The sequence below is a fragment of the Gadus macrocephalus genome, chromosome 7 (assembly GCF_031168955.1).
Source record: "Gadus macrocephalus chromosome 7, ASM3116895v1".
In the NCBI taxonomy this organism is placed as follows: Eukaryota; Metazoa; Chordata; class Actinopteri; order Gadiformes; family Gadidae; genus Gadus; species Gadus macrocephalus.
The window spans coordinates 2067303-2094230 of NC_082388.1; the positions used below are offsets into that span (position 1 = coordinate 2067303).

The 26928-nt window shown below is 44.1% G+C and overlaps 1 protein-coding gene and 1 long non-coding RNA gene across 2 annotated transcripts; both read left to right on the top strand.

Annotated features, from left to right (window-relative positions):
- The first annotated feature begins 360 nt into the window (after window positions 1-360).
- Window positions 361-1684, top strand: LOC132461097 (uncharacterized). The gene is made up of 2 exons (XR_009526522.1): window positions 361-761; window positions 1417-1684. It is a non-coding gene; the product is annotated as an uncharacterized LOC132461097 (long non-coding RNA).
- A 1910-nt stretch (window positions 1685-3594) lies between these two features.
- Window positions 3595-25721, top strand: LOC132461115 (protein boule-like). Its single transcript, XM_060056161.1, has 8 exons — window positions 3595-3653; window positions 7009-7113; window positions 12471-12562; window positions 16277-16331; window positions 18909-18981; window positions 22101-22420; window positions 24070-24167; window positions 25616-25721. Exons 1-8 carry the CDS (start codon window positions 3639-3641, stop codon window positions 25719-25721), a joined length of 864 nt encoding a protein of 287 aa, XP_059912144.1. The 5' UTR covers window positions 3595-3638.
- Window positions 25722-26928: the final 1207 nt, after the last annotated feature.

The following is a 26928-nucleotide window of genomic DNA, read 5'->3' on the forward strand; positions in this document are numbered from 1 at the left end:
TTAACAAATTGCTGTAGCCACTAGCAACAGATATAGCTATCAAGGTCCTCCATCCAGAGGTACGGCGGGCGGTCACAGACACACTGTGTCAGCTAGCTGTAGCCGCTAGCTATAGTTAGAGCTACAGTCAGAGCTACAGTCAGAGCTACAGTCAGAGCTACAGTCAGAGCTACAGTCAGAGCTACAGGTAGAAATACATGTAGAGCTACAGTCAGAGCTACAGTCAGAGCTACAGTCAGAGCTACAGTCAGAGCTACAGTTAGAGCTACAGTCAGAGCTACAGTTAGAGCTACAGTTAGAGCTACAGTCAGAGATACAGTCAGAGCTACAGGTAGAAATACATGTAGAGCTACAGTCAGAGCTACAGTCAGAGCTACAGTTAGAGCTACAGTTAGAGCTACAGTCAGAGCTACAGTTAGAGCTACAGTTAGAGCTACAGTCAGAGCTACAGTTAGAGCTACAGTTAGAGCTACAGTCAGAGCTACAGTTAGAGCTACAGTTAGAGCTACAGTTAGAGCCAGATTGATGCCAGTTCTGAGAACTGTGCAAAATCCAAATCCCTGAATGGAATTGATATCCCGAAAGAACGGGGCTCGAAAGCACAGAGCTAACCTAGCTAACCTAGGAATGTCATTAATTATGTTGCAAATGCTTGTTATTTCATGTTTTAGACACAGCTACGACATCCACATCACAGCGACCGTAGACCAGTCCGGGTTTAGATCGGGGAACCTCCTGGACCTTAAAAACCCTTTCTTTAGGTCAGTCCGTCGCTCTGTCATGTTAATCCACTGTCAGGATGTTAATGTTGATGTTATTTTCCTGTGATAGGCCCAAGGTCCTTTAGGTTTACACTTTGACATTGTTTCAGTGTCGATTATCATTCTAACCTTAACATGGCAGCCTGGTCAATGTTGAACTGGGTTTGGTAATATGTATCCTTAAATAGTAACAAGCTCACAAACTCAATGAAATTAACAAACTAAAACAAAGTGCCGTTTTAAGAATACCTACTGGTCTTGAAACGCACCGTTACGTCACATAGCAATTAACCTGCATAGGAGCATTGGGATCTTAGCAATTAAGTAATTAAGATAGTGACGTTTTTTCAGTATTTGTATTTTTCCATAATTTCCATTGGCCAGGGTTAAGGTGCATGTTTACCACCATTTACCATTACACAGACGGACTCGTCCAACTCTTGGGTCAGCAAGCCCAAAACTATCCCTAACACACAAACTTGTCTTTTTATGTCGTCTTATTTTAAATCACTGATTTGTAAGTGTATTTATTTTATTTTATATTTAGTTAATGCGCTATGTACAGCACTTTGGGCAGTACGAGCTGTGTTTTAAATGTGCTCTATAAATAATCTTTACTACTTACTTACTAACTCTCACTGTCTTGTGTGTGCAGAATGCCGACCTGGCTCCATGGCTAGAAGGTCCATAATGGACCACCTCAGCAGATCCCACCTTCTACATCTAGAATCCACCAAGACAAAATGTACCCCTGTTCCATAAACATTATAATGCTGTATTAACACATTGGTGGAATAGCATTGTTTTCAAAATAAAGCACAACTAAGGATTTTTATCCGATTTCAATTATTGTTCCCCTTAGCTGATTGTATTTGACTCACATGTTGCAGTTAAAATAAAGAACAATAAATTATTATATCCAATTATCGTTATTGCACCCTTGAGTTTATTTTATTTTTATTTTACCAGGAATAATCCCATTGATATTCAGAATCTCTTTTACAAGCAAGTTGATGTATTTGGCCCCCTTTAAATACACGTATGAATGATCTTTAATTTATTGTCTGTTCACGGTGAGTAAATGTTCTCGTGGTGGAATATATCACCATAGGGGGACACTAAAAATAGCAATACAATTTTTAAAAATACACAACACTAACTACATACTAAAATGTTAAACAATACACAGTACCTAAACTCATTAAAACGTCTTAAATTTCATTAAAACCAATTAAAGCTCTAGCTGTTGTCTCATATCTCATCACAGGGGGGCGCTCAACACACCCGAAATGTTTTAATACTACAAAATACTAAGAGTGTCTTTCTGAATTGTTTCTTTAATAAACGCATTCAAACGTATTAATAATAATTAAAACGTATTCAAACCAATGAAAGCTATAGCTGCGGTATACTATCTCACCACAATGGGAGCGCTAAAGACACCAATATAATGTGTAACAACACTAACTAATGTGTGTCTTTCTGAATTGTTCCTTTAATAAACTAATAGAGAGCTGTTTAAGACATATTGAACTTAATTCAAAAGAATTCAAAGGTTTCAAAACGAATTAAACCTAATTTGCGCCTATTAAAAGCATGGCTGCGGTCTCTTATTTCCACAGAGTGGGTGCACCACACCAGTGACGGACTGGGATTAAAAAACGGACCCGGCATTTTCACCACCAGCGGCCCACACGGGGACGCGCACGCACGACGGGGAAGTTAGCAGGTGTTGATTTAGCGATAACTCTGTTTATAAGCCGTTAATAACGCTTTTATCGAACCATAAACCCATCGAGAACAGCATGGGTGGATTACTGCACGGGCACACCGGGCACATGTCCAGGGGCCCAGGGCCCCACAAGTTGCTAACACTGGGGTCCAGGCTGAGGGCCCCACAAGTTACTAACAGCGGGGCCCTGGACCCCACTGTTAGTAACTTTTAATGTTGCATTTTTGAAGCAATCAGTAGAGAAATACAAAAATTCAAGCGAAAACAGCAACAGTAGGCCTATTACTACTGAGTAAATAAATTAATAAAAAGATCACTAGGGGGCACTATTTCAGTTTGTGAATTTGAGACCGTTCAAGAACAAGTCACTGTCATTTAAACATGGAGCAACGGCGAACTCTAAGTGGAGCGTTGAAGCAATGAATTTATTCAGTTCAGATCATTTATCAAGCCTGGAGATGATGCAACCCCAAAAGGACTGCTACGAATTGTAGCCTACTCGATTGTGGACTGCAATCTATGTTTCCAAATGTGTATGTAGCGCTACGGCTTTTTCTGACTCAGCCCGTCAGTAATTGCGAAGGGGAGCAGTCATTCTCTCTTCTGTCCAGGATTAAAAATGAACTGAGGAAGAAAATGTCACAAAAACGCCTCAAGGCACTTTCTCTCATTGCAATTGAGAGCGACCTTACCAATGCACTGGACTGATGATATCGTGTGGAGGATTTCGCACGGAACAGAGCCCGGAAAAAATGCATTTCATAGGTGAAATGCATTACTGTCAATTAATGTAAGGAACTGTTCGTATTGAGTTGCTTTAAGAAGTTTTTATTTGTGGTAGAAAAGCGGTGCATTCGAAATTCGTTCAAATCGCCAAAAGTTTCATCAATTATATATATTTTTTATCCTGTTTTGGTTAAATAAAGATGCATTTATTTGTAATAATTATTGTGAGGTTGCCTTTCCTGTGCTACAAATCCTGCTGAGTTGCAGGTATAGGCCAATGACTTATTATCGCCAATAAGTGTGTGTGTATTCTGGGTGCGTGTGTTTATGTTGGAAGGTGGGGGGGGGGGGGGGTTGGCCTGCGGAGGCCACGTGCCTAGGGGCCCGATATGTCATAATCCGTCTATGGAGAACAGGACATGCTTGAGGATATGGTGAGTCCATCACTTAATAATATACGATAAGATGAGTGAGCATCAGTCAGCTAAACTGACACGTTTAACGTGAATTCAAACATCAAAATCGAAGACGTTTTGCACTCTTCCTGCACAACGGGACACCGTTATTTCGGTGGATTTAAGTGCACCTTTTGTTCAATGCACGATCGATGAAGACCGACGGATCTTCGCAGTTCATAAGTGGATATTGTGTCTCGTTGTGAACCTTTCTTAGGCGCAACAATAGCGACTTTGAAGTAACCCAAGACACATTTCAACTCGTTTTGTGTGCATTTATATTGAAAACGTGTTGCGTGTGTGCGTACAAATGTAGCAATAGTTTGTGAGTTCGTTCGTAGTTCGTTGAGGAGAGAACGGCCACCAAATTTCTCGCCATTTAATCAACAAATAAATCCCATCGCAGGCAGTAGGATCTTTAATCATGAGTACTTAAGGATTTATCGATTGATTCCTCGATTGATTGATTTATTAAATGATTGATTGACTTGATTAAATTGCGAGAAAATGGCGGCCGTGACCAAGAAAGCCTCAGCAGCAGCAGACATTCACCCACACGCTGCTGCTGACACGAACTTCCGCAGACATCCATCCACGCACAGAAACATCCACCAGCACACCGGAAATCGGAAAATAGGAAATAAAAATCGGAAAATAAAATAAAAATCGGGCGTTTGGTAATGTGTTAACATAAATGAACGTAATAAATTACGGTATAAAATCGGATAAACGCTTCCGGTTTTGGACAGAAGACTTGACACTCGCTGTTGACTTTAAACTGGAGTTTATGGCTCTTCTCTTTCTGTAAATACACACACCTTATTCAGAATTCTTAATTCAGAATTCCTTCTGTGTTATGCTGCAATCATCTCAATGTAATATATATTCAATTTAACAAGCTCTGTGTGTAACCAAAGTGAATAAGTGAAGTCATAAAAAAATCAAAACATTGTAAACGTTTGAACACTTTATTCGGAAGCGCGTCATACACTCAACAGATAACCAAACTCAGAACACACACACACACACACACACACACACACACACACACACACACACACACACACACACACACACACACACACACACACACACACACACACACACACACACACACACACACACACGGCGTTGACTTGTAGATCCTCCTCTGCTGCCATGTTAAGGAAGACCTCCGTGTCTTCCTGAAAATCAAAGGTGACTTCTGGCTTTGAAACATCGTTAAAAAACGAGTGATGCATCTACAAAAGACAGATTTTTTTTTTTACAATTGATGTTGTAATTGTAGAAAAAATTAAGATCAAAGACGATAAATTCTCACAGCACAGCAAACTATATAAAGGCCGGTAATTCAGTAGTGTTAGTCTACACGAAACAGGCTGAAAAATGAAAAAAAATATTATTTATTAGGGGTGTGTGCACTGTGCAGCAATTATTGTCCCTTCAGAGCATCAACTTGATCTATTATTGGCATATAATTAATGATGAGATATATTTCTACCTCATACTGTACTTTACATCTGTTTCTCTCTGTCATTATATGTTTTATGAACTGTCCGAGCCCCAGCACCTTATTAACTGGGGGACATTGAACATTTAGAATCTGAGACAGGATAGTAGGCTATTACATAACAGTAATTCATTAACTTTTATCAGTTTTATTACATTTTTCCTCTCTTTTACCCCTTTTAACTGAACTAAGTGTTATGATCTCTTAGTTATAAACTGATTGTATGAACTAAACAGGCCGATCGAATATTTAAAGATCGATTTTGTCTATTGAATGATATCACACTTCTCAGCCACCGCTGCGGAGATGAACAGCTGATAGGTGCAACTCTAGTTAAAGCGGAACGAGCTGCGTCAATTCAATTCGTGCTCATTATTTTATCACAACTTAACTCTGTTTTGGTCTACAGATGACTGTCAAAAGTAAACATCTTAGGAACGTTTACACTCTACAAATCTGTAAAATCGTTTAATAAGACCGACTATAGGCTACACAATGTTTACAAAAAACATTTGCCTATCAATCCGTGTATGGTTCGTTCTTTGAATATTCCGATTTAAAACAAAATCAGAAAAACCAAATAACAGTCGTTCTTTGGTTTTTCTGATTTGGTTTTGAAACGGAAAAAGGGGAAAAGGAATAAACAAATAAACGGCATTTCATTTGTGTTTGTGTATTGTTTGTTGGTTTTTTAAACCCGAAACAGAAAAACAAAAATAGATACATTTGTAGGCTAGGCCTACACCAGAAGAAAAAAAGAGCCTACCACCTAAACCAGCAATAGACTGTCCAATTATATTTAGCCTCAGTTATGGCCGCACTTGAACCATATGGGGATTTTATTCGTGAACTATTTGACAATGGAAAGACACACGACGAGATCAGTACCGCTCTAAAGCAATCTGGTGCACCGAAGTGCTCCGTTATGACGGTGAGGAGGTTCTGTGTGGAGCACAACCTTCGAAGAAGAAATCTAGTTTCCTTCTTCTTCTATGTAGCCTATTTTACAATATGTAGGCTACTTGTCATTTAGATGTATTTTAATGTTTTATGACCAGCTAGGTTTCTTAGTAAACAGCCACCTGGAATATCATGGGGATCTTCTCCACGGTCATATCGTCCACTTGCAGACTAAGTCGCCGGCTCCCACGGAAAACAATAAAGCTGGCCATTGTAGAATGCGAGACTCAATGGAAAGTTTGAAACGTCTTTATAGGTATTTTTTTAAAACCACGTGCCCTTTTCCCGGCATTCATTGTGGTTTTATCTAAATATCACACAAACCAAACAAGCAACTGGATTATTCAGTATTCCCGTTTTGATTTAAAAAACAGAAAAATGCGGTTTATTTGTTTATTCCTTTTGCCCTTTTTCCGTTTCAAAACCAAATCAGAAAAACCAAAAAACGACTCTGTTATTTGGTTTTTCAGATTTTGTTTTAAATCGGAATATTCAAAGAACGTACCATGCACGGATTGATATCCATCGTCAGTGTGGATTTAAACAACTGGTGGATGTTTCTGTGGGTGGATGTCTGCAGCGTGTGGGTGGATGTCTGCAGCCAGACCCCTCTCGCCGTGACCCACATTCACGGCCGCCATTCTCTCGCCATTTCATAAATTAAAGACGTCAATAAAAAAGTTGTCAACAAACAACACAAACTAGTGTGTGTCTTTCCGCATCGTTTCATTTTAACGAATTAATACTCATCAAAACGTAGAAAAGCTTTTTATTGATTGCTGAAAAGGCGGCTGTGATCATCGTTAGGAGAGAGTGCTGAACCAGAACTCAACTCTGGAATATTATTGGTGTATTCCCTGACAGATCCAGACAGGCAGTACACCCCCCCTCGCCCCCATCCACGGGCCGGCCCCCCTGAGCATCATGGTTTTCCCCAACCGGCTGTTTGTGGGGCGCGTCGACTGCCGGGTGAGACTACTCCTCTTCCTGTTTACTCCTGATTGGTCTCTGGTTATTGTTAAGTCATATATGTTAAGCATACTTAATCATACTTTTGCTAATACACAAAGTAATACATTAACTAATACATTAAGTAAAACGTTAACTATACATTAGGGTTACCGCGGTGTGGACATTTTCACACCGATTAATACGCTTGTGTCAACACCGGTATTACCGGTATAAACGGTATTAACTTTGAAACTATAGGTCAACCGCCATCTTCTCCGTCAACTCTCCTCTCACTCGGTGACAGCGGCTGGCAGTGTGCCAATTCTCGGCGTCTTATAACGTTCTATATATAATAGTATAATATAATTTTATATATCATAATATCATGGCCAAAAGCTCTGTGCGCCTCCGGATGGCCGTAGCGCGGGGAGCTCACGTCGGGATTGGGCTTCGCGGGGTTTGTTTACCGGCGTTGCTATGGTTACCGGTCTTGTAAGGAAGCGCGACAATTCTCGGCGCGACAATTCTCCCGCACAGAGCAGAACTGTGGCCTATTCTACACATTTAAATTTTCTTAATTGTAATTATATTATTCATTTTACTGAATTTGTTTTTTATTACTGAAAAAATAAATAAAAATAAAACTGTTGCCGGTGTGCACCACCGAGTAATCGTTGTTAGCCTCAACACCGGTAATACCGTATACCGCGGCAACCCTACTATACATTAAGTAATACGTTCACTATACATTGAGTAATACGTTCACTAATTTATTAAAGTGTAATTCCGGCGAAAATTGAACACAGGGTCTTTGTTTTGGCATGAAAACCCATCAAATAAGCCCTCCAGATATTAGAGTTTGCCCGGTGCAATGTTTGGCGTCCATGTTATTGGCTTGGGGCAGTGAGTTTCTCTTTCAAATCGGCATTTTTGAACCACTGATATTGCTAAAAAATAGCACCAAACCTCTGCAGTAGCATGACTAGGGTCCCTACACACTAGGGCTTTGACTCCGAACTTCGTTATTCGAAAATAATTAGACTATCAAAAAATCAAAAAACGGATTGATCGCATTCTTCTTCAATGACACTTTCTTTGGGTTCTTTGGGTCAGCAGCTCTTTTAGGAATGATGAAGTCGTCCTTATCGAAATGAGCACTGCAGACACGGTGTCACGACTTGACTCAGGGACAGGGACTCAGAAGCAAAACTCAAAAGACGGCAGTATGTTTAAACCAAAAACGCTTTACTAGAAAATGGTAACAAAAAACGCTCTCATGGAGGATACAAAACTAACAAAAAGGTGCTCGCTTAGGAGGATACAAAACACAATTAAATGCAGTAGTATCTGCAAGTGTCTGGGCACAAAAAACTAACAAATACTGAGGCTTTGACGATACCCTGGGGACGCAAGACGAACTGACATTAGACAAAGGAGAACAAGGGCTATTTATACATGAGGGAGGGGAACACAGGTGAGACGAATCAGGGACCGGGGAGGCAATCACAGTTGAGGTGCCTGAAGCGAGAGGGAAAAGGGAACTACAAAATAAAACAGGAAGTGAACGACAAGACATGAGTGATTTTAACTTGGCTCAACAGAATTAACAAACTTTGCGTGACATGACACACGGTGATCCTTCTGCATCAGCGTCTCGATTGGCGTCTCAATGTCCATATTCAAAACAATAACCCACTGGTCTACCAGAGATCGGTCATTGTACCGCGATGGCAGTCTATGGAAAGTTTCTGGGGTGTAACTTTTCATTCCGCAGCCGGGGAAAACACAAACACAAACCTTCTCTCTCTCTCTCGACTTCAAGCTGTAGATGGGTCGTCTTCTCCAGTGCTTGAGCTGTCCTTCATCATGTGTGCAGTGCGTCTTCTGTCAACAACGTGCCATGCTTGATTGTAGCGAACAAATATTTTGTAACTGTAACTTACATATGCAAGTCCTTTAATTTACGTGTCAACACTTGCTATATATTATTTATAAATATTAATTATAAATTCCAAAACTTTCCTCCTTGAACTGAACTCCGGCGCATTCGGCAATCGACTTGTGTGGACTTCCTGTAAACACGGACCTACCGGTAATGCTTGTTAAACTGTCTTTTTAAATAAACTCTGGGTCGATTTATGTGCAGGGACCCTAGTCATGCTACTGCAGAGGTTTGGTGTTATTTTTAGCAGTATGAGTGGTTCAAAAAAGCAGATTTGGAAGAAAAACTCACTGCCCCAAGCCAATAACATGGTCGCCAAACATTGCGCCGGGCAAACTAATACTCGATTTTCAATGAAAAAGGTATCTGGAGGGCTTATTCGATGGGTTTTCATGCCAAAACAAAGACCCTGGCCTCAATTTACGCGGGAATTACACTTTAAGTAATACATTAACGAATACATTAAAGGAGACACGTTATGGTGTTTTCCCAACAAGTAAACATAGTATTTGAGTTCCAGAAAACAAGTTATTGAAGCTGTTTGCTGGAAATAGCTTTTATTAACAGCGCATTCCCTTCAGAATGAGCTGTTTCTGGTGTCTGTAGCTTTAATGCAAATGAGCTGCTGTCCATTGACCAATGAGCTGTCAGACTGAACCACAGCATGGAGGAGAATATAATATAATATAGGAATGCGCGATATAAACGATATACGATATAAACGATAAAAAATGGCCTACGATAGAGATTTTAGTTATATTGCTCTATCACGATAATGCATGTTGGACGCGATCTATCATGACCCGCGAAATATAAAGAGCGGGTCATGGATAGAGCTACGAGCTGCAACCGTCTGCAACGCATCGTCCGCGAAATTTAAAAAGAGCCACGAGCTGCAACCAGCTGCATTGCATCATCCGCGACCCGCAAAATTTAAAGAGCCACGAGCTGCAACCGGCTTCAACGCATCGTCCGAGACCCGCAAAATTTAAAGAGCCACGAGCTGCAACCGGCTGCAACGCATCATCCGCGGCCCGCGAAATTTAAAGAGCCACGAGCTGCAACCGGCTTCAACGCATCATTGTCATCTAAGCAAATATGTCTGAAAGCGAAACGGAGGAGGTGGTGATTGCGCTCATTTCATGTTCTTTGCACTTTTATGTTTTAATATCAAGTATCTGTGCATTTAAAATAGCCATGCCTAATACTGGACGTATTTCCCTAATTTACAGTATCCGTTTCTTTATTAACAAGACACCACCAGTTTTAATTTAAAGTATACGTCATTACACAGACGATTTTTTTCTTTGTTAAAGTCTCTGCAGCTACAACATTATGTTGTATGATTACAGTTTTGCACAATAAATGTTCTCAAAACGACATACTATGTTTCTTTCTTTTGTTTTATACATTTAGCAGTTTGGCTTTCCTTAGTCTATGTAACCTGTTCTGAAATTATGATTTATATATCGTGATATATATCGTTATCGCAATAGGTTGCAATGTATATCGCAATATGGATTCAGGCCATATCGCCCATCCCTAATATAATAGAATAATAATAATATTATGCATGGGTATTTCTGTAATATTATATCTAACATCACGGCCAAAAGCTGAGTGCGCCTCGGATGATATTACGGATCATAAAGACTGTGTCCGACGTCTCTGGTACGTCCACAACAAGTAAAGACTCGTAATGGGGGATATCTCGGCCATGGTTGAGAAGAATTGGGGGAAAGGAACTTTGGCTTTGACTCCCTGAAGTCCATGAGCCGCGGCATGGAGGAGAGAGGGATTGTACTCCGGGAGCTGAGCCGCCGCCGAGATCCCCCCGCCGGAGCTGCTCGTCCGCCGCTCCACAGAATCGTAATATCGATATATCGATATTTGAACTATAGAACGAGACACTATCGTCAACATCGATGTCGTTTAATTTACAGTTTCGAACCGCGGCTGCCGCCTGCTATTTCGTAACTCTGCTTATCTGAGTGGATGAAGTGGCCCTGAGTGGCCCGGCCTTCCACTCACGTCACTTTTTTAAATCTCCTACGGCGCGAAACATGGAGTCTGCCGGCAAACGCGGCGCAGAGAAGCTTGTATGTTATCAGAAGACAAATGGCTCCATAGTTTGGAAATGTTGTGGGTACAAGGTGACCGACGAATTACAGAATCAGTTTTTTTGTGGGGAGTGCTTCAAATCTGTCGCAACTAAAGGGTCGAGTACGACCAACCTCTTCCATCACTTGCAGCAGCACGACGTGCTCAAAAATTTATTATTTTTTATTCAGACAAATTTTAATGCTATTATCAACATGGAGAAGTGCATCGGCTTGCCTTGTGCAAATGTTTTTTTATTGATAACAACATTGGCATATACTGATCAAAACAGGAAGATACAAAAAAAAGCCTATCGTGCAATTAAACGATGAACATACAAACATACTGCCTTGAACATAGCAGTCAGGCTACTGCTTCTTTGTTTTGAGTCAAAGAAAAAAACATGAATTTCCGTTAATCGCGCGATAAAAAAATTAACGCCATTAAAATTGGTTTGCGTTAACCCGGTAATAACGCGTTTAACTGACAGCCCTAGTTATTATTAATGTATAATAAGATTCATAATATTCCGGAGGCGCACAAAGCTTTTGGCCGTGATATTATATATTATATTGTAATGTTCGGCCGTGTATAGGCCACGGTTTATTCAACCATCAAACTGTATTCAATTCCGAACGGTAGGAATAGTAACGGTAAATCCAAACGGTAGGTAGGTAGGTAGCCTATAGTAATAACGGTAACTCCACGGTAACTCCCCCCTCATCAGCAAGGCAGGTTAACGAGCACAGCGACGCAGGCAGGCTGGAGACGAGAGCACAGCGACGCCACCGATGTAGAATGACGAGTTGGAGCGCGGCAACGGCAACTATGTTATTGAGTCAACAAATATCGATCTTTATCTTAATATCGATATTCTGCTTGAAGATATCGAGATATGACTTTTGGTCCATATCGCCCAGCCCTAGTACAGACTTTTTTCAAAGTTTGTATGCGTGTGGGAGCACCAGAGACCCAAAACAACTCCCCAAATACCAGGAACAGTGTTGTTTTCACAATATGTCCCCTTTAAGTAATACATTAACGCATACATTATGTAATACGTTAACTAATATGTTAAGTTCTACATGAAGTAATGAATTAACTAGTACATCTGCGTTAATTAAATGCCTCTTCTGTGTCCGTGTGTATGTCTGTGTGTGTGTCCGTGTGTGTGTCTGTTTGTCCATGTGTGTTTGTGTGTGTGTCTGTGTGTGTCCGTGTGTCTGTGTGTGTGTTTCCTTGTGTCTGTGTGTGTGTGTCTGTGTGTGTGTTTGTGTGTCTGTGTGTGTATTTCCGTGTGTCTGTGTGTGTGACCGTGTTTGTGTATCTCTAGACCACAGAGGAAGACATCTGGCGGTTCTTCTCCCGCCATGGAGCGGTGAAGGAAGTCAACATCGTCTTCAACCACTTGGGCCTGTCCAAGGGGTGAGGTCAAAGGTCACCATGCACCTCAACCTAAAGGTCACAGCAGTGTTTCCCCTACATTTCTTTGTAAAAAGTACAAAATTCTGTTTCCCCTACATTTCTTCGTAGCAGCGGTGCTGTGAGTTGGCTACCTAGCAACGCTAGGTTGCTAGGTAGCCAACTCACAGCACCGAGTTGTACTTTCAACAAATTCAACAAACTTTCAGCAAATTTTGTACTTTCAACGCAAATTAAACTATATCGATGTTGACGATAGTGTCTTGTTCCAAATCCCGTGTATCACAAGAATATCAATATATTTCCAACATCGATATATCGCCCAGCCCCACACAGAGACCTCCGTAAAGGGCAGGGAGGGGCTAAAGCTCATGTGGACCTCTCTAAAGGGCAGGGAGGGGCTAAAGCTCATGTGGACCTCCCTAAAGGGCAGGGAGGGGCTAAAGCTCATGTGGACCTCCCTAAAGGGCAGGGAGGGGCTAAAGCTCATGTGGACCTCCCTAAAGGGCAGGGAGGGGCTAAAGCTCATGTGGACCTCCCTAAAGGGCAGGGAGGGGCTATAGCTCATGTGGACCTCTCTAAAGGTCACCGTTTGAATCCGTTAGCCTTATCCACAGTGTGCCCTCAGGGCGTACCATTAGTTTGTACACTTAGGGGTGATTATGGTTCCACGTCGACGCAACCCAAGGGGGTCACGGACCCCTTGCACCCCTTGCGCCCTAAAGCTCATGTGGACCTCCGTAAAGGGCAGGGAGGGGCTAAAGCTCATGTGGACCTCTCTAAAGGGCAGGGAGGGGCTAAAGCTCATGTGGACCTCCCTAAAGGGCAGGGAGGGGCTAAAGCTCATGTGGACCTCCCTAAAGGGCAGGGAGGGGCTAAAGCTCATGTGGACCTCCCTAAAGGGCAGGGAGGGGCTAAAGCTCATGTGGACCTCTCTAAAGGTCAGGGAGGGGCTAAAGCTCATGTGGACCTCTCTAAAGGGCAGGGAGGGGCTAAAGCTCATGTGGACCTCCCTAAAGGGCAGGGAGGGGCTAAAGCTCATGTGGACCTCCGTAAAGGGCAGGGAGGGGCTAAAGCTCATGTGGACCTCCGTAAAGGGCAGGGAGGGGCTATAGCTCATGTGGACCTCTCTAAAGGGCAGGGAGGGGCTAAAGCTCATGTGGACCTCCGTAAAGGGCAGGGAGGGGCTAAAGCTCATGTGGACCTCCGTAAAGGGCAGGGAGGGGCTATAGCTCATGTGGACCTCTCTAAAGGGCAGGGAGGGGCTAAAGCTCATGTGGACCTCCCTAAAGGGCAGGGAGGGGCTAAAGCTCATGTGGACCTCTCTAAAGGGCAGGGAGGGGCTAAAGCTCATGTGGACCTCCGTAAAGGGCAGGGAGGGGCTATAGCTCATGTGGACCTCTCTAAAGGGCAGGGAGGGGCTAAAGCTCATGTGGACCTCCGTAAAGGGCAGGGAGGGGCTATAGCTCATGTGGACCTCTCTAAAGGGCAGGGAGGGGCTAAAGCTCATGTGGACCTCTCTAAAGGGCAGGGAGGGGCTAAAGCTCATGTGGACCTCCCTAAAGGGCAGGGAGGGGCTAAAGCTCATGTGGACCTCCCTAAAGGGCAGGGAGGGGCTAAAGCTCATGTGGACCTCTCTAAAGGTCACCGTTTGAATCCGTTAGCCTTATCCACAGTGTGCCCTCAGGGCGTACCATTAGTTTGTACACTTAGGGGTGATTATGGTTCCACGTCGACGCAACCCAAGGGGGTCACGGACCCCTTGCGCCCTCGCGCCCCTCCCCAAAATATTAACCTTCTGTCGCGGTCCGCTAACGTAACCCTGATGCAGAACCAAAACAGGTTCAGGACCGCGTCGAAGCGTCTGCGCGGTTACTGCGTCAACGTGGAACCATAACTGAGCCCTTAGTGTGACCCTTAGTGTGACCCTTAGTGTGACCCTTAGAGTGACCCTTAGTGACCCTTAGAGTGACCCTTAGTGTGACCCTTAGAGTGACCCTTAGTGACCCTTAGAGTGACCCTTAGAGTGACCCTTAGTGTGACCCTTAGTGACCCTTAGAGTGACCCTTAGTGTGACCCTTAGTGTGACCCTTAGTGTGACCCTTAAGCCCAGTTCAGACCAAAGATTGACCTTGCAACGGCTTGCAACGAGACGGTTTTAGAGCGTCGCAGGGGCGGTGTGAACGGGTCGTTGCAAGGAGTCGCAAGGAGTCGCAAGGAGTCGCAAGGAGGCGCCAGAGAAGTCGCAAGGTCCAGTTTTAGAACGTGGCGATTTAACTATTTCTCTTCAGCCAATCACAGCACAGAACAACTTGTACGTCACGGCCTTACTCCGTCCCGGTACCGTACTGTCCACTCCAGCATAAAAATATCCGATTGAAATATCCGATATCCGGAGAATGACAAAACACAGTAACTCTAGCCTACTCTAAAGCAAAATAAAAATAAAACTTATTGCAAACCTAACTAATCTAACCTAACCTACGCAAATCATGCTGTTGCGGCTCTCAGCTGTGCCAGAGCGTTCACAGTTGCTAGGGAAACCACCTAGCGTCGCAGCCCGTTGCAGCTCGTTGCAGCCAGTGTGAACTGCCCAGTTTTAGAACGTCGCAGCCCGTCTCGTCGCAAGGAGTTGCGAGTTGCAAGCCGTTGAAAGGTGAATCTTTGGTCTGAACTGGGCTTTAGTGACCCTTAGTGTGAACCTTAGAGTGACCCTTAGTGACCCTTAGAGTGACCCTTAGAGTGACCCTTAGTGACCCTCAGTGTAAATGGTAAATGGTCTGCATTTATATAGCGCTTTATCTGTAACCAGTGGCCACCCAAAGATGGCCACTGGTTAGAGTGACCCTTAGAGTGACCCTTAGAGTGACCCTTAGTGACCCTCAGTGTAAATGGTAAATGGTCTGCATTTATATAGCGCTTTATCTGTAACCAGTGGCCACCCAAAGCGCTTTACAATATTGCCACACAATCACCCATTCATACACACATTCATTCACCGACAGCGGAGTCAGCCATGCAAGGCGACAGCCAGCTCGTCGGGAGCAGTTAGGGTTAGGTGCCTTGCTCAGGGACACCTCGACACACGCTAGGAGGAGCCGGGGATCGAACTAGCAACCTTGCGGTTACCAGCCAACCCGCTCTACCTCCTGAGCTAGTGCCGCCCTTAGTGCCGCTAGTGTGACCCTAAGTGACCCTTAGTGACCCTTAGGGACCCTCAGTGTGACGCTTAGTGACCCTTAGTGTGACCCTTAGTGACCCTTAATGACACTTAGAGTGACCCTTAGTGTGACCCTTAGTGGGACCCTTAGTGACCCTTAGTGTGACCCTTAGTGACCCTCAGAGTGACCCTTAGTGACCCTTAGTGTGACCCTTAGTGACCCTCAGAGTGACCCTTAGTGACCCTTAGGGACCCTCAGTGTGACCCTTAGTGACCCTTAGTGTGACCCTTAGTGACCCTTAATGACACTTAGAGTGACCCTTAGTGTGACCCTTAGTGGGACCCTTAGTGACCCTTAGTGTGACCCTTAGTGACCCTCAGAGTGACCCTTAGTGACCCTCAGAGTGACCCTTAGTGACCCTTAGTGTGACTCTTAGTGACCCTCAGAGTGACCCTTAGTGACCCTTAGTGTGACCCTCAGAGTTACCCTTAGTGACCCTTAGTGACCCTTAGAGTGACCCCTAGAGTGACCCTCAGTGCGTTCCCTCCTCCCTCAGCTACGGCTTCGTGACCTTTGACTCCCAGGTGGACGCCCGGAGGCTGCTGGAGATGGTGAGTCCCACTGCCCCCCCCGCTGTTAGTTCACCCAGCGCATGGGCTGAGGGCTCATAGTAATGTGTGTGTGTCGGTCTGACTCCCTGTTTGTGTGTGTGTGTCTGTGTTTGTGTGTGTCTGTTTATGTGTGTGTGTGTCTGTGTATGTGTGTGTGTCTGTGTGTGTGTGTCTGTCTGTGTGTGTGTGTCTGTCTCTGTGTATGTGTGTGTCTGTGTTTGTGTGTGTGTGTCTGTTTATGTGTGTGTGTGTCTGTGTATGTGTGTGTGTCTGTGTGTGTCTGTCTCTGTGTATGTGTGTGTCTGTGTTTGTGTGTGTGTCTGTTTATGTGTGTGTGTGTGTCTGTGTATGTGTGTGTGTCTGTGTGTGTGTCTGTCTCTGTGTATGTGTGTGTGTGTCTCTCTGCATGTGTGTGTGTCTCTCTATGTGTGTGTGTGTCTGTCTCTGTGTTTGTGTGTCTCTGTGTGTGTCTGTGTTTGTGTGTGTCTCTCTCGCTGTATGTCTGTCTCTCTGTGTGTGTGTGTCTCTTTGTGACTCTCTGTGTGTGTCTCTCTGTGTCTCTCTCTCGCTGTATGTCTGTCTCTCTGTGTGTGTGTGTGTCTCTCTGTGTCTCTCTCGCTGTATGTCTGTCTCTCTGTATGTGTGTGTGTCTCTTTGTGTCTCTCTGTGTGTGTCTCTGTGTGTCTCTCTGTGTGTCTCTCTCGCTGTATGTCTGTCTCTCTGTGTGTGTCTGTGTGTCTCTGTATGTCTGTCTCTCTGTGTGTGTGTGTGTCTCTCTGTGTCTCTCTCTCGCTGTATGTCTGTCTCTCTGTATGTGTGTGTCTCTCTTTGTGTCTCTGTGTGTGTCTCTGTGTGTCTCTCTGTGTGTCTCTCTCTCGCTGTATGTCTGTCTCTCTGTGTGTCTCTGTGTGTGTCTCTCTCTCGCTGTATGTCTGTCTCTCTGTGTGTGTCTCTGTGTGTCTCTATGTGTCTCTCTCTCGCTGTATGTCTGTCTCTGTGTGTGTCTCTCTCTCTCTGTGTGTGTCTCTGTGTGTCTCTCTGTGTGTCTCTCTCTCGCTGTATGTCTGTCTCTGTGTGTGTGTGTGTGTGTGTGTGTGTGTGTTAGGGCTGGGCGATATGGCCTAAAATAAAAATCCCCGATTGTTTCACCAAAAATCAGATTTCCGATTTAAATCGATTTACATGAAAAAGCATTATGGCAGGCCCTGCCATTGTAATCAGTGTAACCTGTAACATAACATAAAATGTAAAATATATAAAATATAAAATAAAATATTTCTGTAAACATAAAATATTACTAATGATCTGTGTGTGTGTGTGTGTCTCTGTCTCTCTCACTGTATGTCTGTCTCTCTGTATGTGTGTGTGTCTCTTTGTGTCTCTCTGTGTGTGTCTCTGTGTGTCTCTCTGTGTGTCTCTCTCTCGCTGTATGTCTGTCTCTCTGTGTGTGTCTGTGTGTCTCTGTGTATGTCTGTCTCTCTTGTGTGTGTGTGTGTGTCTCTGTGTCTCTCTCTCGCTGTATGTCTGTCTCTCTGTATGTGTGTGTCTCTCTTTGTGTCTCTGTGTGTGTCTCTGTGTGTCTCTCTCTCGCTGTATGTCTGTCTCTCTGTGTGTGTCTCTGTGTGTGTCTCTCTCTCGCTGTATGTCTGTCTCTGTGTGTGTCTCTGTGTGTCTCTGTGTGTCTCTCTCTCGCTGTATGTCTGTCTCTCTGTGTGTGTCTCTCTCTCTGTGTGTGTGTCACTGTGTGTCTCTCTGTGTGTCTCTCTCTCTCGCTGTATGTCTGTCTCTCTGTGTGTGTGTGTGTGTGTGTGTTAGGGCTGGGCGATATGGCCTAAAATAAAAATCCCCGATTTTTTCACCAAAAATCAGATTTCCGATTTAAATCGATTTACATAAAAAAGCATTATGGCAGGCCCTGCCATTGTAATCAGTGTAACCTGTAACATAACATAAAATGTAAAATATATAAAATATAAAATAAAATATTTCTGTAAACATAAAATATTACTAATGATAAGAGGACTTCTGATAAAGTGCCAACATAACATTCAAACTTTCAACACTGGTCATAAATATACAGTGTTTTGCAAACGGTAATTACCTTAAAAAAGGGAGAAGAATGAGGAAAAACACACACGCAACTCTTTCCTTCACTCGTCTGTATTGAATGAGGAAGTGGAGCGCAAACCCCCTACTGGAGCCCCGAGGCATTACCAACAGATCGACTAATTACCAACAGATCGACGAATTATTAAACCACACAGATATATTACAAATTAACTATGTTTACCTCAAAATAGATCATACATATATGAATAAATTGTGTTATACAACTTGTCACACTCGCTGCCATGTTTGTGTATCACTTTGGTAAATGCGCGCTCTGTGCGGGGGGAGGGCTGAGCCCATTCCGAACTACGGGAGCTGAGAGGGAAGCGTTTGCGGATGTTGAAGAGAAAACCGATTTTCATTTAAACAAGTCGATGTGAGCTACACACTCGAATTAATCGATAAAATCGGTTTATCGCCCAGCCCTAGTGTGTGTGTCTCCTTGTGACTCTCTCTGTGATCCTCCAGGCTCCCAGTCTCCTCTTCCAGGGTCGTAATCTGCTCGTGGCCCCGGCCGTTCGCAGACTTTCCCGCCGGCAGAGTGAGTTCTGTCACCACGGCGACCGAGCCAACCCACTTAGTGACATCACAAGTGGGCGTTCCACAACTACCCTTAGTGTTTACCCTTAGTGTGTACCCTTAGTCAGGGATTAAAATTAACGACGTCCTGTCGTCCCGGGGACGTAATTAATTGTCATCGGGAGGATATTTATTCTCTCTCGGGTCGACTTCGGGACGAAGAGAATTTTGCGGGCACTGACTTCATTTTTCTGTTTAAGTTTTCAACACTTTCTGCTATGTTCGCGATCGGTGGAAAATACTTATTTAATGGAAAGGGCTTCGTTCAATTGGCTGGCGCGCTCGGGTTTGTGTTGTTCAGTGAAACAGCGGGGGTAAAATCCCCCGTTCGTCAGGCTTTCTTGGTTCACTGGAGAAGGCGGGGCTGCGCACGGAGTCAAAAATAAAAGTGGGCCGGCCCACCGGGAGACTGCCCGATCTCCAGCCTATGCTGGAGATCGAGTGTGAGTGTGGGCGGCCTGGGGGTCTAACACCGTCATTTATCTAAATTTAATTTATCTAAATTTCATATATATACATAGCATTTCACATTAATCGCAATTATTACATGGGTCTTCTCAATGCCATGGAACGCTCCGTTCACTTGCATGGGCCCTTCACAACTTCCGGCGGTGAATTATATTTGATAATTCACCGTTGCTAAGTATAATCATGAGTATAATTGACCACTGTCAAGGAAAACAACAGATATTTCGCCTCTAATGAAGTCTCACTCCGCAAGTACCGGTAACTTGTCAACCCCAGCGTCTTCGGTTGCTAAGCGACGTCATCGTGTTTGGCGGACTATTTCTCTGCTGATCAACACTACGAATGCTGGTAACGAATAAATTGTAATAAGACACACCATGTGAAGTTATTGTTTCGTTTTGGCAAGTAGCCGTGTAATAAGCAGGATGTGTAGAGAACATCGCCGGTCATGATCGAAAATAAGCCCCTTCAGGGTGAAGCAAGTTTCGCCCTGTCGGGGCTTATTTTCCCGATAATTACCGGCGTTCTATACACTATCCCTTTTTACATTCCTGCTGCTTCGGGTTTGCCTTTGTAGGCGCATTGAGAGGATGAGCGGGCGAATCCGCTGTCAGTGCGTGTATGATACGCAGGTTTATCCAATAAGTGGTAGTGTACCCGCGCACCATTAATAATAATAATAATAATACATTTAATTTAGAGGCGCCTTTCAAGACACCCAAGGTCACCTTACAGAGCATATAGTCATCATTCAAAACACTGTAAAACAGACTAGGAATAAAAGGAAAACAGAGGTTAAACATGAAGAATAATAATAATTAATAACACTCAAAGACGCCTAGAGTGAAGGGGGGACCTCACTAACCACCACCAATATGTAGCACCCACTTGGGTGATGCACGGCAGCCAATCGGTGCCAGAACGCTCACTACACACCAGCTTGAGGTGGAGAGTTAGGGATGAGGTGGAGAGTGAGGGAAAAGAACATATTTAAACACTATCGACCATATTTAAACACTGTCGATCACATTTAAACAATATCGACCACATGTAAACACTATCGACCACATTTAAACACTATCGACCATATTTAAACACTATGGACCACATGTAAACCCTATCGACCACATGTAAACACTATCGCCCACATTTAAACACTATCACCCACATTTAAACACTATGGACCACACGTAAACCCTATCGACCACATTTAAACACTATCGGCCACATTTAAACACTATCGCCCACATTTAAACACTATCGCCCACATTTAAACACTATGGACCACATGTAAACCCTATCGACCACATGTAAACCCTATCGACCATATATAAACACTATCGCCCACATTTAAACACTATGGACCACATGTAAACCCTATCGACCATATATAAACACTATCGACCACAATTAAACACTATCGACCACATTTAAACATGTAAACCCTATCGACCACATTTAAACACTATCGACCACATTTAAACACTATCGACCACATTTGCATGTATGCGCACTTGTCTCTGTGTGCGTCTGTGAACTGAACGAGAATGACAGGGAGAAAGATTGCTACGTGGAGAAGTACGAACGGAACGATATTTATATTTCAAGATCGCTAAAACGTTTAAAAAAAAAAGAAGCAGAATCAATTTGTGGCGCTCGGTGTTGATCTGTGGCGCTGCTCACACATTGTTCTACGGATGGGAGACTGCTCCCCAATGTTTTTATGAATGAAGACACCCGCATGCAAGAATGAGTTCACGTCTGAGTGTAGGCTACAAGCGCAATTAACTATTTACAAATGCAAAAACGCAACATATTATTTATTTTGCTGACCACTTGCTTTTTATCCCGACAAAAGCCTCGTAAAGAACGTTCCTCTGGTCTCTCTCGTAGATCGCACCATCTTACTTTGTTTAATGCGACTGCATCACCTTCTCTCACATGGTCAGCAGCTCGCAGATTCCTTTCTTTTCAGTTAGAACTGCTCATGATGATATGCTGCGTTGTCTCTTTGCAGACAGCGCAACACCTCTACCCAATCCCCCCTGGAACCCCGGAGCCGTCGCATTTACATCAGAATGAAACCCAATAAACCGCCAATGTGTGTAGGGTCCGGGAGGGTAAATTGGGGTTCTTGCACAAGCAGGCAATTTACCTCGGGCAGTGTAAACGTGCGGACCGTGCCGCAAAAAAGGCGTGCATAAGATGGCATATTAGGCAGTCTCGCGCTGCTCGAGAGGCAAGCAGTGCGAGAGCCTGCTGCTCTGTGACCACAGGCACAAAACTGTGGTCACGTAGATAGACCACAGTTCTGCGACTGAGGGTGTTGCTTGTCATCTGGAAATAAATATATAATTTCATCAACATAATGTATTGTGTTTTTATTATATAATCAGTAGGCCTAAGTAACGACTAAAAATGTAAAAAATATTTATGGGAAAAATTCGGGACGATTCGGGACGGTTCAAAATGTTTTTCGGGACGTTTCCGGGACGGTGGTGAAAAAAAAAAATTCTAACCCCTGCCCTTAGTGTGTACCCTTAGTGTGTGCCTGTTTAAACGTTGTGGGCGGCGATGGTTCAAACGCGTCTTTGACTTCCTGTGTGCCGACAGGAAGTGGATGCGAGGCAGACCGCGCCCAACGCGTCCTTCACCTGACCACTCCCAGCGGACACCCCTACACCTTCTGCAACGGGGTGGCCTACTTCAGACGGCTGGAACCGGGGCCCCCGGCACACTGCGGTCCCACTGTGGCCCCCCATGGACACTACGGTCCCACTGTGGCCCCCCATGGACACTACGGTCCCCTCGTCGTGGCCCCCCACGGTCCCTACGGTCCCACTGTGGCCCCCCCGGCACACTACGGCCCCACTGTGGCCCCCCATGGACACTACGGTCCCACTGCGGCCCCCCACGGACACTACGGTCCCCCCGTGAGTCTGACTCTCTCTCTCTCGCACTAACTTCTGTGTGTGTGTGTCTCTCTATCTATGTGTCTGTGTGTGTGTGTGTGTGTCTGTGTGTGTGTCTCTGTGTGTGTCTCTGTGTGTGTGTGTGTGTAATCTGTACAGTGGGTCTGTACGCTAACAGGTCCATACTGTGTAATCTGTACAGTGGGTCTGTACGCTAACAGGTCCATACTGTGTAATCTGTACAGTGGGTCTGTACGCTAACAGGTCCATACTGTATAATCTGTACAGTGGGTCTGTACGCTAACAGGTCCATACTGTATAATCTGTACAGTGGGTCTGTACGCTAACAGGTCCATACCTAATCTGTACAGTGGGTCTGTACGCTAACAGGTCCATACTGTATAATCTGTACAGTGGGTCTGTACGCTAACAGGTCCATACTGTATAATCTGTACAGTGGGTCTGTACGCTAACAGGTCCATACTGTATAATCTGTACAGTGGGTCTGTACGCTAACAGGTCCATACTGTATAATCTGTACAGTGGGTCTGTACGCTAACAGGTCCATACTGTATAATCTGTACAGTGGGTCTGTACGCTAACAGGTCCATACTGTATAATCTGTACAGTGGGTCTGTACGCTAACAGGTCCATACTGTATAATCTGTACAGTGGGTCTGTACGCTAACAGGTCCATACTGTATAATCTGTACAGTGGGTCTGTACGCTAACAGGTCCATACTCTGTAATCACTGTTATCCAGTCTGCTCTTTTAAAATGTGGATTTTTATTTTGTTCGTTTTTTTTTCGACTGTCGAAAATACATTCGACAGTGTCTTTGATGCTAATGCTAAATGCTAAGGTGATGACAACATGCTAGCCATTAGCTGTGTGGCTAACACCCCATCAAAGTTAACGTTAAGTACATTTTATCCCAACCAAAGTAACGTTCAGTCCCTCCAGGATTTAGCGGGCCTTTTTTGAGATTGTTGCGGCCTAAAATGTTGTTGCGTGAGCTTTTACAAAAAGTTGCGATGAAAGTTGTGGTGCAACAGCCTGTGTCATAATGATCTGCCCCGTCGTCTGACGACAATCAGTGGAAGATTTATGCATATGTTCCACCACAATGTTGCATGCAGTACAAAATAATTTTCCCCCGCTTTCATGTACAATACCAGGATACTGCCTTTCGCGATCTTTCGCAGTTATTTTGGTGTGAAACGTTGGACGCGCACATGCTGCATGAAAGCTTGAATCGCTTGAACGTAGTAAACACGGAAGTAAAGCGAAAGGTAGTTTGTCGACGTCAGTTCAAGACGACCCCACTGATTGGTCAAATTTGCGGGAAAGTTGCGGTGGTTGGTTAGAATTGCGACACCCTGAATTCGTGGTGATTGGCTGATGTTGTGTTGAAGTTGCAAATAGCAACATCGCAAAATCCTGGAGGGTCTGACTGTTGAGGTTTAAAGTTCTGCTAAATTCACCACCGGCTTGAAATAAACTTTATTATATCATTTGTATTATACTACATCAAAGAAAAACGGATTGCTACACTGTGTGTTCAACGTTTGAAATCGCCCATAAAGACGGAGAAAGTAGATAATGTGTAGTGATATTGTGCGTTGCTTACAAGGTGTTAACACATGGTTGTTTTGTATTTCTGGTGGCAGTATCAGTTTATGGAGCAGCTGGTCCAACCGGCCTTCTGCCAGATCTACCCCCAGAGCCCTGTCGGAGTGTGTGCCCACCATGAGTACAGAGAAGAAGAGTAGGCTACATACTACACTACTACTAATACTACTACCATCATATCAGAGTCTTGTCGGAGTGTGTGCCCACCATGAGTCTAGTTGTGTGTTACTATAGCTATGTGCGTTTCACTGTCTGTCTGTCTAGTTGTGTGTTACTAGAGCTATGTGCGTTTCACTGTCTGTCTGTCTAGTTGTGTGTTACTAGAGCTATGTGCGTTTCACTGTCTGTCTGTCTAGTTGTGTGTTACTTGAGCTATGTGCGTTTCACTGTCTGTCTGTCTAGTTGTGTGTTAAAGGAAAAATCCGGTGTAAAATGGATCTGGGATATGTTTAATATGATAACGAGTTAGAATGTTAGTTTGGGAGCAAAAAAACGTGTATAGACGCATTCTTCAGTGGGCTGTTTTTAGCCGATTCTATCAAAACGCTATAACCTTGGAACGATGGGGGCAGTGGTTATGGTAAGAACTAAATCGCTATTTTAACCACTTAAAAGGCTAGGAGTAGCCCGACACTTCTTTGGTAGTATAATAAGGGTCTTAACATATAAAACAAGGCATTGATAACTTTGTAAGTGTACAGATTGTTTATTAAAAAGGACATTTTATACACGCAATACCATCACTAGTTCACCCGTCGACGCCATCTTGTTTTTAAGACTCGATAGATTAGGTAGATTGGCAAACAGAGCTTGCGTGTTGCTGACGGATGTCACAATCTCTGTGTTCATCAATCTACCTGTCGAGTCTTAAACACGTCGGCGTCGACGGGTGATCTACTGATGGTATTGTGTGTATAAAATGTCCTTTTTTATAAACAATCTGTACACTTACAAAGTTATCAAAGCCTTGTTTTATATGTTAAGACCGTTATTATACTACTAAAGTAGTGTCTGGCTACTTTTAGCATTTTAAGTGGTTTAAAATAACGATTTAGTTTTGACCACATGCCCCTATTGTTCCAAGTTTATAGCGTTTTGGTAGAATCGGCTAAAAACAGCCAACTGAAGTATGCGTCTATATGCGGTTTTTGTGCTCCAAAACGAACGTTCCAACTCGTTATCATACATAACATATCCAAAATCCATTTTGCACCGGATTTGTCCTTTAAGCGCTGAATGCCAAGGTCAATCCCTGTGTGTCCATTGAAGCGTTTGGCGAATAAAAGCGACTCTGATTCTGATCCAACCATCTGATGTGCCCACGCAGACTCCTCTCCTCAGATCCGACCGGGTTACTCCTCTCCCCAGATCTGTCCGGGTTACTCCTCTCCTCAGATCTGTCCGGGTTACTCCTCTCCTCAGATCTGACCGGGTTACTCCTCTCCTCAGATCTGACCGGGTTACTCCTCTCCTCAGATCTGACCGGGTTACTCCTCTCCTCAGATCTGACCGGGTTACTCCTCTCCCAAGATCTGACCGGGTTACTCCTCTCCTCAGATCTGACCGGGTTACTCCTCTCCCCAGATCTGACCGGGTTCAACCCGTTCCCGCCGGGGGGTTGGTTCGGCCGCCGCCTCAGAGGGCGGACCCTGACGACGCGATTAGCCAGCGATCAGACCCCCGACAGTGACCCACCCTCGACCTGCGACCTCCTCCTCCCAAAGAATCAGCCCGAGTGTTAGCGGACCGGAGATCTGCTCGTCCAATCGCCCAAAGAACCTCTCTTGGCTGTGTGTCTGTTTTTATGCAGCACTTGTTTGTTACTGATGGCAGGTTTTCGGCGATGGTAACCAATACACAATATACCCAACTCATGTGCTCCATTGTTTCTTTCAACTAATTAAAACAGGTTATAAGAAAGTGTAAGGAGTAAGATTATCTGGTAGTTTTTCACTTGGCTTTTTCACGTCCCATCTTTTATCGGTGTTTGGTTTACACACTTGACGGTACGGCTTTTAATGCACGTAAGAATTGTATGTTGTACGTCTCGGCACCTAATGTATACGCTTACTGTGTGTTTGGACGTCCTGCCATGGGCGTAGCGGACGCGGGGTACGCAGGGGACATGTCCCCCCCACTTCCTGTATCTTTGCCCTCTGTCCCCCGCACTTTTTACAGCCATTACAACCATTCAATTCATTTTTAACACGTGGAAACGCGTTTTTCCGAGCCGCCTTTGAACGCACCATGAGAAGGCGGAGTTGTTTTACTGCAAAATACTTTTTTATTTATATTATTCTAAAGTACTCCTACTACTCCTACTTGACTCCAAGTTTTGGCTACTCTACCACCTAGGAATAAACCCCCTCCTTGCATTTCTGCACAGAAACTATTATTTTGCACATATTTTTTAATCTTCATACAATAGAAAGAGCAGGGTCAGGGAGGAGACAGTGGACCAGAGTCCAGCAGCAGTAGGAATGAACAGGGAGGGTCTTCACAGCAGGTGAGGAGAAATTATAACCAAAGTCCTTAGAACGTCTCTGTTATAACTGGCTGAGAGACAATATTGATAGCATAAAGGGACTTTGAGGTTAAACTCGACTACAACAATTTCACTACTGCTACTGCATTCCTAATTCTATTTCAAAATGTTGCTTTCCACATATTTTTTAATCTTTATTGCCACAATAGAAAGAGCAGGGTGAGAGAGGAGACAGTGGACCAGAGGCCATCAAGGATGATCATGTAGGGTCACAGGTGAGAAGAGAAAATAACTAGCTGAGAAAATACATCGATAGCATAAAAGTGGCTTTGCGATTAATTTCCACCGCTATGTCACCACTACTATTCTTAATACTATTTATAAGTTTTGCTTTGCACATTTATTATCTATA

Coding starts and splice junctions, on each gene's coding strand:
- LOC132461115 (XM_060056161.1), top strand. Junction 7,114..12,470: donor TGGGGCGCGTCGACTGCCGG/GTGAGACTACTC, acceptor GTGTATCTCTAG/ACCACAGAGGAAGACATCTG. Junction 16,332..18,908: donor CCCGGAGGCTGCTGGAGATG/GTGAGTCCCACT, acceptor GTGATCCTCCAG/GCTCCCAGTCTCCTCTTCCA.